At 49.8% G+C, this 11,701-nt stretch overlaps 1 protein-coding gene across 1 annotated transcript; it reads right to left on the reverse strand.

Moving 5' to 3' along the window:
- Nucleotides 1-3,038: 3,038 nt before the first annotated feature.
- LOC105817332 (chromosome unknown open reading frame, human C17orf97) lies at nucleotides 3,039-11,247 on the reverse strand (the record flags this gene model as incomplete). Its single annotated transcript, XM_012652997.1, has 4 exons — nucleotides 11,194-11,247; nucleotides 10,899-11,103; nucleotides 8,231-8,717; nucleotides 3,039-3,239 (listed from the first exon to the last, which is right to left on the reverse strand). Coding segments are annotated over exons 1-4 (947 nt in total), but the record flags the coding sequence as incomplete, so codon positions are not given.
- Between the last annotated feature and the right edge of the window lie 454 nt (nucleotides 11,248-11,701).

Here is an 11,701-nt window from a genome sequence, read left to right on the forward strand (position 1 = left end):
ACTCCTGGGCTCAAGCAATCCTCCTGCCTCAGCCTCCCGAGTAGCTGGGACTACAGGCATGCACCACCATGCTCGGCTAATTTTTTCTGTATAATTTTAGCTGTCCAAGTAATTTATTTCTATTTTTTAGTAGAGACGGGGTCTCGCTCTTGCTCAGGCTAGTCTCAAACTCCTGACCTCAAACGATCCCCCCGCCTCGGCCTCCCAGAGTGCTAGGATTACAGGTGTGAGCCACCGTGCCCGGCCTACATCTACATCTTGTCCAGAGCTATGACATTGACACTCAGTGTCTGAAGCTCAGGATTGCTGAAAGAATGCAGAGTGTCGGCAGGCCCTGGGAAGGATCAAAGGTGGGATGGGTCCAGGGGGAGTAACCGTAGAGGTAGAAAATCAGTGGAGACCCGGACATCCTCGTGGATAGATCAGCCAATAACCTGGCCTCTCAGTTCCTCCACCTTCCCAGCTTAGCGTCTTTTACCCCCATTCCAGCTCAGTTACTGCCACTCCTGAATCTGATCATCAGGAGCCTGGCTGACACGTGTAACAGCACAGCTTGACACTCCACCTTCGACCTCATCCCTCTATCCTCCCAGCGTGCGCCCTCAATTTGTCCTTGTTTCACTTCCTGAAATGCAGATCAAATATAGTCTTAATGGACCGGCCCACCCTTGCCGGCTTGTCCTTATTGCCCCGCGCCGTCCTCAGGAGGCACTCCACATCTTTCATTTTTATTTTTTTTATTTTTTTTGAGACAGAATCTCACTCTGTTGCCCCAGCTAGAGTGCTGTGGCGTCAGCCTAGCTCACAGCAACCTCAAACTCCTGGGCTCAAGCAATTCTCCTGTCTCAGCCTCCCAGCCTCCCAAGTAGCTGGGACTACAGGCATGTGCCACCATGCCCGGCTAATTTTTTCTCTCTATATTTTTTTAGTTTTCCAGATCATTTCTTTCTATTTTTCAGTAGAGACGGGGTCTCGCTCCTGCTCAGGCTGGTCTTGAACTCCTGACCTTGAGCGATCCACCCGCCTCGGCCTCCCAGAGTGCTAGGATTACAGGCGTGAGCCACCGCACCTGGCCACACATCTTTTATTTTTAAAAGCTTTTTATAGCCAGGCGCGGTGGCTCACACCTGTGATCCTAGCACTCTGGGAGGCTGAGGCAGAAGGATTGCTTGAGCTCAGGAGTTTGAGACCAACCTGAGCAAGAGCAAGACCCCGTCTCAAAAATAAAAAAATAAAAATAAAAGCTTTTTATTACAAATATGTTTAAACATACACAGGAGGAGAGAGAACAACGGAACTCCCCATGTACCCACCATGCAGCCTCACAGTTACCATGCATGTGAACCCATCTTTTGCACAATGATTAAAGTGTAAAAGTCCATCAGACATCCTCCGTCTGTCTCTTTGAAGACCTGCTCTGTGCCCTATGTTGATTCTCCCAGATTCCTTCGGTATTTACCACACTGACCCACAACACATGGACGCAGCCTCGTTGACGGAAACACACGGAGCTTTACTGGCTTTGGCATCGGCTCTGCTCTGCCTTGTAGTCAGCCCCGAGGGACCGTCTGCTCCCTCCCTCCCCCGCTCCCTGCAAGCAGCGGTCTGCACAGCCCAGACTCAGCACAACGTTGCATCTTTAACTCCACAGTAAGTTCAACAGGAAAGTCATACAGAAGGACAAAACTTCCATGTTGATAAATACTTTAGATTGCTATATAACATTTTCAAATATTTAGAGGAAAACAATTTTTTTCTGTCACACCTTTAAAATGAGTTCCCGTGTTTCCAGTTAAGCACAATAGATCACACATACTCGTTCATCGCCTCTCCTTCCCCACATGCCATTAAAACTAAAGAATTACATGAAAATATGCTCAACATCATTGATCATCAGGGAAATATCAGCAGAAATCAAAAGCACTATGAGACACCACGTCGCACCCACTAGGATGGGTAGAATGAGAAAGTCAGACAAGTGATCCAGAGAGTGTGGAGAAGCTGGAAGCCTCACGCACTGCTGGAGGGAATGTAAAATGGCTGTTTTGGAAAACTCTGGCAGTTCCTCGAATCATTCAGTGGGCCTGGCCTGTGACCCAGCAATTCCCCTCCTAGGTATATACCCGAGAGAAATGAAAACATATGTCCACGCAGAAACTGGCACGCATAGGTTCATGGCAGCTTTAGTCGTAATAGCCAAAAGCTGGAAACAACCCACACGTCCACCAACTGCTGACGGATGAACGACGTGCGCTATGTCCACACAACATGGTGTACTCAGCCGTAAGAGCGATGACCTGTTGACACGTGCTGCACAGGAGGGGCCTGAAAACATTACGCTAAGCCAGAGAAGCCGGAAGCAAAGGAGCACATGCGAATCCATTGTTATGGAATGTTCAGAACAGGGAATGGACAGGGACGGAGAGAGGATTCGTGACTGCTCAGGGCTGGGGAATGGGGGGCGGAAGGAGTGATAGCTCCAAGTACAGGGTTTCTTTTACAAGTCATGAAAATGTTGTAAAACTGACTTCGGTGATAGATGTACAACTCTGTGATATAGTAAAAATCATTGAACTACACACTCTAAATGGGTGAGTTGTATGGTATGTCAACTACATTTCAACACAACTATTAAAAAAACCCTAAAGGTTCTTTAACCTAAGGTTCTGTTCTTTAAAGAGAATCAGTGCTGGAGGATGACAAGAATGGGAGCGGATAGAACAGAAGACACATTTTTGGAAGATGCAAATCCAGGGACCTGACTCAGCACAGCAGATAAAGCACCTGCAACCCAGTCACACCGCAAAACCCGAGACAAAGGACATGTTGGCACTGAAGAAGAACTGGGGGTTACACGCTGTAAACATGGATCTTTGACATTTTCGTCTCGTTTTGTTTTACACTGTGTACATTTTTTGTTTTTTAATGGAGGGGGGGATGCTCCTTTTTCAGTACTTTGTGAAACCCCGCTGAAAGGTCAGCACGCTTCAAACGTGGAAAGAGGATCCCAGGCGAGGCTTCTCAGCCTCCTCTCCTACCTTTCCTCCTCCCGAGTGCTGCCGCCGCCACCTGGGCTCAGGGATGCTCCAGCGAAGGATGTCAGAGCCCCGGAGCTCCCACTGCCCTCGATTCCAGGTTCCAAGCAGGGTGGGTCCTGGTCCCCGGAGGCAAAGGACACAATGCATCCCAGAGGACACCCCCCAGCATCCTGCACATCGACGGCCTGGACTGCCAGGGAGCTGGGGGTAGAGAGATCAGGAGAAGGTAGAGAGGGAGCAGGAAGGAAGAGGAGCAGGAAGAAGGGGAGGAGGAGGAGGAGGGAGAGAAGGGGGAAGAGAAGGAGAAGAGCGGGAAGAGTACAGCCTGTAACCAGGAACCTGCGAGGACACCGCCACCCTCTCTGGGGAGCCGCAGGGTTGTCCCAAGGGCTCCCGCTTCCTTCTGGATCTGGTCAACTACCCTGAGAGGCTGAGGCAGAGAACCACTGCTCCTGCCAGTCCCTGCAGCTGAAAGACGATAGTGGAGCGGAAATGAAATCATACATGTTAAATGACTGACACCGTGCCTGGGCAGAGGAACTGCCAGATAAATGGGGACTGTTGTGTTTTTGTGGGTTTTTTTCTATTTTTAGTTAGAGACGGGGTCTCGCTCGGGCTGGCCTGGAACTCCTGACCTCAAGCGATCCTCCCACCTCAGCTTCCCAGAGTGCTCGGATTACAGGCATGAGCCACCTCGCCCTGACTAACAGATTATTTTTAAGGGCAGTTTAGGTATGAAGATTTCCCATACGCCCCCCCATCTCCCCTGTTTCCCCTATTATTGACATATTGTGCTAGCGTGGTACACATTGATACGCGGTTATTAACTAAAGTCCATAGTTGACATCAGGGTTCACCCTTGGTGTTGTACGTTTCGTGGGTTTGGACAAGTGTCCAAAGCACGTATCTACCATCGTGCTGTCTGTCACACAGAGCAGTTTCGCAGCCCTCAAAACCCCTGCGCTCCGCCTGCCCACTCCTTCCCTCCCTCCTCCGAAGTGTCCTTTTGTAACTTCCTCTGGGAAGGGATATCCATCACTTTTGCCATATTTTATTCATTAGAGTCAATCGTTTCAACACACTGGAGAGAAGGGCATGAATACCGGGAGACAGAGACCCCCGGAGGCGCTCACCGTGCCAGCCCACACAAAGGCAGCTCCGTGCCTGACCTTGTCTTCCTGTGTCCGTGGTGGGTGTTCACGAAGCTCACGCAGGAGTGCTTCGTTCCGGGGCTCAAACCACACATACCCACGTGTGTATGAAGCACCTTGGTACCAGGAAAACCAAAGGCTACTCACGCTGGGAGTCTCTTACAGAGAGCGGACCACGGGGGCACATCCTAGCTATGTGACTAAAGGTTGCAACCTACATCCTGGGCGCCACCAAAATCAGGTGCAAATCGTAAGCCCAGTTAGTATTAAACAGTGTTGACTGCTCCCAAACAACTCATGGACCCATGATTACAAATCGCTGTTTATCTTCAGTTAATAGACTCCCAGCATTGGCCAAAGGTCGGTGGTCCTGACATAAGCAAGTAGTCAGTCCCAATCAAGATCAACTCCTGCCATGCAAGCTGCACCATCCTTGGTCAGAGCCTTTTAAAAAGGAATTATTCTTCATCTGGAGGGTAATGGACAAGTCTCTGTCTACTTGGCACCTCTTAAGGGAATCACTCTATATTCTACACAGATTCCGCATAGATTCTATAACACTCAGTAAATGCATTGTGCTCCTGTCCCCGTCCCTCACCTCCTTGCCACGCTCTAGTCCTGTGTAGCCATCAAATGCTGCATGTATTTCCTTGGCCACTGTGATTAGTCCTGACGAGCATATGACCCCTGCCAGGCCAGAGACCATCTTGGGATTGATATGGACACTGGATAGGGACACGGGAGTAACTCTCTTCTTCACAAAACTAGACTCGCGGGACTGGGGTGGGAGGATCATTTGAGGCCAGGAGCTCGAGACCAGCCTGGGTAACATAGCAAGGCCCCATTGCTTAAAAAAACTTTAAAAATTAGCTGGGCATGGTGGCACATACCTGTAGTCCCAGCTACTTGGGAGGCTGAGAAGAGAGGATTGCTTGAGCCTGGGAATTTGAGGCTGCATTGATCGCGCCATTGCACTCCAGCCCAGGTGACAGAGCCAGAGTTCATCTCCAAAAAAGAAACAAAAAACAAAACTATAAGGATGTCAGTGGCCATCTTTTCATACTGTGATAAGAACCTGCCTGAATATGAAGCTAATACAGAGGAGGCAGAAGTGAAATATGGAGAAAGAGAGATACATTTTGATGGCACAGTGTGAGCTCCTGGATCCAGCCATACCTGAAGACACAGCCAACCCTAGACTGTTGGCTTTATAAGTCAACCACTCCCCTTTGTCTTTAAGCCAGTTTTCATTGCATTTTCTGTTTATTGCCATAAAGGATTCCTCACTGATATAGCCTGGGTGGGAAGATACCTTAAAACTTCTAACCCAAGGTGATTTGATATGGAACCCCTTCTGTGCTTGTGAGAGCATTAATAATCCCCTCCACCTGATTTCTATATTTATATCTGAAGCACAGACTCCCTCTTGGTTCAAGGCTACGAGTGGGCCCTTTCCTAACTGGTCCAAAGTCCTCTCCCAGAATACTGGACTTTTGGGCTCTTGCTTCATTCCTCCTACTTTCTCTCTTGCTCCAGACCCCTGTAATTTGTTTTGTGGTTTGTTTGAATTTTATCTATTGGTCAACCACTGAAGCCACATTTCTTTTGGGAAGCTCACCCTTCAATAAGGTGTGGTCTATGCCCCCACCCAGGACAGTGTCTCCATGAAACTCTTGCAGTAGATTGGTGCTTCCAGGTGTCAGGTGCTATGCTAAATGCTTCATGTAATTATTGCATTTGAGTCTCACAACACTAAGGCAGGTATTTTCATTCCTATTTTCAGATGAGGCAACTAAGGCTCAGAGAGGTTAAGCAATCTGCCTGAGGTCACATAGCTAGCATGTAATGGGAAAGAAATAAATCCAGCTCTGATGTCAAAGCTCCTAATCTTAACCACTATCCCAGAAAGACACCTCATGGCAGCAAGATGACCACGGATCAACTCCCCTGCTCCTCACCACCCACGGAAGACGTTGCTAAGTGACCAAGGCACACTGACTCCGGCGTGCCCTGATTGCTCCACACCACACCCCCAGCCACTGTGGTTGATCCAGAGGGCACAGGAGATGCCAGACCAGCAGCTGCCCCCTGCTGTCTTCACCTTTATGTTGATACCCTGGGGCATTGGCGAGGTTCCCCCTCCTGTCCCCTCCTCTTGAAAGTTAAATGAAAGATGCCCACTTTCACTTTCCAAGAAGCATTCTGCGGTGTTTGTATTGTCAAAGGCAGGGACCTCATCTAAGACTTCCACTCTGTCCCTCTCAGACCCCACACTGGCAGTGGAGGCTACCCCAGAGACCACCCTTGCCCTTTGGACTTGTCAGTCTGCATCTTTGTGCCTGCGGGTGAATTTCCCCTACCACTGAGCTAGGCTTCTAGGCCCACACAGGGCAGCAGCTAGAAATGCCAGGAAACTAACACACACCCAGGACTAGCCTCAGCCAGTGCCTTTGGGGAGTGTAAACACCCCAGTTCCCTCACCCTCAGGTGGAATAATCTAGCAGTGGGTTTCCCAGTGTTTCCCAGCGGGATTAAGCTCCAGGTACCCAGTATGAAAGCTGGTTTAATAGTGTTCCCTGGACTGGCTGTGTTCCCTCCCTTCTAGCACCGCTACTGATCTTTCACTCACCTCCCTAGCAATCTATCTGCATTGGAATTCTTGTCTCAGGGGCTGCTTCTGGGAGAATGCAAACACAGATAACACACAGCCCTCACTCAATAAATATCTGTGGGAGGGGCTGGGCGCGGTGGCTCATGCCTGTAATCCTAGCACTCTGGGAGGCTGAGGCAGGAGGATTGCTTGAGGTCAGGAGTTCAAGACCAGCCTGAGCAAGAGTGAGACCCCCATCTCTACTAAAAATAGAAAAAAATTAGCCAGTCAACTAAAAATAGAAACAAAAAATTAGCCAGCGGTGGTGGCTCGCACCTGTAGTCCCAGCTACTTGGGAGGCTGAGGCAGGAAGATCACTTGAGCCCAGAAGTTTGAGGTTGCTGTGAGCTAGGCTGACGCCACGGCACTCACTCTAGCCCAGGCAACAAAGCGAGACTCTGTCTCTCAATAAATAAATAAATATCCATGGGAGGAAGGAATATACACTTAGGGTAAGTGGTACACTAAGGCATATTTTAATGGGGTGTTAGGAGAGAACCATATTTATAAAAGAAGCAATATTCCTTTTGGGATTTCCCATAATAACCTCCTAGGGATGAAGTTGTGGAACCCACTTATTTTGAGGCCACATAAGGGCAGGTATTTAATTTAAAAAATAAAAGTCTCCAGGATATTCGGGGCTTCTTCCCTGGGTCTACAGAAGCATGTACTGTGTGAGTTTTACCCGTGAGTTTTAGACTCAGAATTTATATAATCTACATACTTTCTTTTCTTTTTTAGGGGCAGATTATATGACATCCAGCTATGCTGAGAAATTGAAGAACAGAGAGATGGCAGTTTATTCAAGAAAAAGGAAATCCTGGCCGGGCGCAGTGGCTCACGCCTATAATCCCGGCAGTCTGGGAAGCGAGGCGGGCGGATTGTTTGAGCTCAGGAGTTGGAGACCAGCCTGAGCAAGAGCAAGACCCCGTCTCTACTAAAAAAAATAGAAAGAAATTATCTGGACAACTAAAAATATATAGAAAAATTAGCCGGGCATGGTGGCACATGCCTGTGGTCCCAGCTACTTGGGAGACTGAGGCAGGAGGATCGCTTGAGCCCAGGAGTTTGAGGTTGCTGTGAGCCAGGCTGACGCCACAGCACTCACTCTAACCAGGGCAACAGAATGAGACTCTGTCTCAAAAAAAAAAAAAAGAAAAAAAGAAAAAGGAAATCCTTAAAAGAACTTTTCTCCCTAAATTGCTTTTATTCATAAAGATGCCCCGGCAATTAAGGGCATCTTGGTGAAGGGAGAGGTCGGCCTCATCCCATGCACATACCAAACATCTGTCTCCTTCAGATACAGGTCTGATTTCCTTTTATTCTTTTTTAACAATAAACTTGCGGTAAAGCGAGATTATAAATCCGTCAGCATTGTGGGTGATATTTACTCTGGCGGAGTAGTAACGAAATCAGAGTGTAGGAGCTTTGGGGTAAGGTTGTCTTCAAAGTAGTGATCAGGGCGGTTGCCTTTCAATGCGGGCTGCCTGCTGTGGGAGCTGCTGCCTTTGTCTGGGAGGCAGGATAAGTTCTCAGGGGTCTCCTCGGCACAGGGCTCAGAGTTGAAGCCCTTGAGGGCCAAAATCCGGTACCGCTTTCTCCGGTTCACTTTATAGATGCGAATCCTCTCTTTCTCTGCCTCGGGGTCAGCGAGAACTCCATCCCAGCGCAGGCTTTCATTGATCTGGTTCGAAAGATTCTCTGCTATTTCGGCAAAGTGGGGAAGACTGACGGTGGAGGAGTAAGGAGGGATGTGCTTGTTTTCCTGTTTGTCCTGTCTGCGCTCCGGACGTGGGCCGTGGTCTTTGCTGGGATTTAAGATGTCATGAGAGGATGAAGAAAGCTGTTGGCTTTTCAGGCTCCGACTCTGATGTTTATCTGCTGAGTAGATGAGTAGGTTAGTGTTCGTGGTGACGTCTGCCCTCGGCCTGCCTGGGATGGTGCCAAAATAGCCAAAGATGTAAGGGGCTGGAGGCCTCTCCTTACCCAGGGCTCAGGTCGCCAAGCCTGCCAGCCCCGTGCACACCCACTGCCCGTATGCTTGTGATCAAGGCATTTGGGGGCAAGAGGAACCATTTATTGGGCACACACTATGAGCCAGGTCCTCTGGATAAAATAAATCAGCCCTGTTCTCCAGGTGAGGACACTGGGGCTCCAAGAGCTGCAGTAACTTGCCACTGTCATGCCGCGAGCGGCAGAGCCAGGATCTGAATGCGGGCCTGGCTCCCAGTGGCCTGTTCTTTCCACTGTGCCATGCTGCCCCCAGCTTAACCTCGCCACATGTTCACCAAGGTATTTTCCAGTTCTGGGAGGCTATGACTCTACCACTAGTCTAGACGCTTTATGATGGAAGAAACGGAGAACAACAGAAAAGCTCCCTAAATCTGACTGACGAAGGCAGTATTATGCCAAACCAGGAAATAGTTCAGCTGTGTGCTTGTACTGATTTCTTTTTTAAATTAGTAGCATTTCAGAATTATGTAACATGCATGTAAAATACTACAAATTGTGGTTCTTTCATCAGCTCATCCTTTTATTTTGAGGGGAGAGAGAACTATCTCTCTTCCTAAGAGAAAAAGAAGAGAAAATAGAATTTAAAAAAAAATCTTCTCGACATTTTCTTACCTTCCTACTCCCCAAAAACTATTTGGTGTCCCCTGCTGACAGTGTGAGGTATATGCCACTGTCATTTTTACAGTCAAAAGCTACACCAAAAAGACAATAAACTTCTTGATTTCGTTTTGCAGACACACATAGTGCTCTTGACGTAAATTCCAAAATTTTCTTGCCTTTTTATTATGATTCCTCCTGAAGAAGTAATTATGGTCTTCCCCACACTATGAGGTTGACATGGGGAAGGCTGACACACCTGCCTCCAGCTTGCCAGTGGTGCCAGCTCTGCCACAAAGAACCAGGGCCCAGAAACTTGAGCCCAGGACCAGCCCCACTGGAGGTCAAGGCCACCTCCCTGATAGGCAAAGCCACTGAGATGGACCACACAGGTGACAATGGACTCACAGCACTCATGGCCAGGTGCATTCTATGCCACTATGGAATTCTCTCTCTTCTAAGTAGGTGCTCAGTGCCTCTGCTGAGAAGTCTGGGGGTTCTATGAGAAGAGCGTGGTGAGATGTAGGGACTCTGGGTTTGTCGCAGGTGTTGGTGTGTGTATGTATGTGAAGGTGTCCACGAGAGAGGCTGGAGCACCCACATGCATATGACTGTGCACAGGAACTGTCTGGGGCAGGTGTTCATGCAGGTGAGTGTATAACATAATATCTGTACGTGTGTGTGGACTGTGAATGTGTGAGCATGACAGGTTATCTGTGCTTTAGTTTCAGTCGATGGCGTTATGTTGCTATGGGGCGGTGTTGTGGAGGGTGTCAAGGATTGTAAGAGGATGCTGCGGTGTCTGGTGTGACGGTGTTTGTGCAGTTGAAAGCTGCCCCTTGGTGGATGGGGGGCGGGGGGTGGAGTCCGTGCTAGAAGGACACTTTATATGCATTTATACGGGTATGGATGTCTCCATTCAGAGGCAGGTGCCCCCTAATGCACGGGGGCAAGGGGGACCTCTGTGTCTCTGTATGTGAGCGAGGGACTGTCATGTCATGTCTTAGTGTCTTTGGCTTAGGGAAAGTCTCTGGGTGAGGAGGGTCTCTGTGGGAGGGCTTGAGACTTCTGTGGGGAAAGTGTGGATGTTTAGGATTACAAGTTGTGGCTGAGGGATTAGGAAGTTGAGAGGTGTCTGTGTAAAGCTAAGCGTCTCTGTGTGGGGCTGGAGGCTCTTGCGAATGGCGGGTCTCTGCAAGACTTCTGGGGTGATTAAGGGATATCTGTGTTGGGGGGTCTCTGTTGATACGCATGATCTTTGCGGGTAGGGCTGGGGCATCACTGTGCTGCGACAAGGGGCGTGTGTGGGGAGCGGGAGGACTTCTGGTGAGCTTGTCTCTGGTCTGAAGCGCTCTCCAGGTAGTCGGGTCTCCGGGCGGCGGGGGGTGGGCGTGCTCGGAGAAGACTCTCGGGTGCAGGAGCTGAAGCAAAGACAGCTGCTCCTCTTACCGTCCCCCTTGCCCGACCCCTTGGTCTTCTTCTTCTTTTTCTTCTTCACCTTCCGCTTGGTCAGCTCCGGGGCGCCGGCCGCGATCGGGGGCAGTCTGGGCCCCGGCGAGCCCGCAGCGCCGCCCTCCCGCTCCTCTTCCTCGTCCTCCGCGTCCTCGCCCTCTTCGCCGTACCCGGCCGCCTCGGCCCCACCGCGGCAGTTCATCTGTCCGGGGGCCGCGACTTGCTCCTAGCGTAGCCCGCAGCCTGGCCGGGGTCACGCGTCTCCATGGCGACCGCCTCACAGCGCGCTTGCGCGCGCGATCCGGAAGCTCCCGCGGGGTGCCGCCGGGGGCGCAGGTGAGCGCATGCGTGTTCCAGCCTGTCTGAGACCTTGGCGCGGTGAGCTGTGCAAAGGGCAGGAATGGCTAGAGAGGTTTCAAATCCCTGGGCTGACGCGCGTCTCGTTCACTCCTGTGCCTGTTTAAATGATGTGTATTGTTTCCTAAATTTTTATCGCCCGAGTTTCATACGTCTGTCTAGGACTCTTAAAGCCAGCATGTCCAAAACAAATTTACTTCCTTTTCGATCTTAGTGAACAAAACAGCTGGACAAGCCAGATGCCTGGTGGCCTTCTTTGTCCCCCACTCTCTCCCTCGTGCCCTCACTTAGGCTAAGGCTGACCGCCATGTCTGGCACTTGGACTTCTGGACCCCCCTCTTGAATGGTCTCTGTGCTTTCAAATCCTTCCCATGAATTCTTTGTCCACGCAGCTGCTAGAATAAACTTTTAAAAACAATTGGATAATTCACTCTCTTGCCTAA

This window comes from Propithecus coquereli, unplaced genomic scaffold, assembly GCF_000956105.1.
Source record: "Propithecus coquereli isolate 6110/MARCELLA unplaced genomic scaffold, Pcoq_1.0 Scaffold409, whole genome shotgun sequence".
Lineage (NCBI taxonomy): Eukaryota > Metazoa > Chordata > Mammalia > Primates > Indriidae > Propithecus > Propithecus coquereli.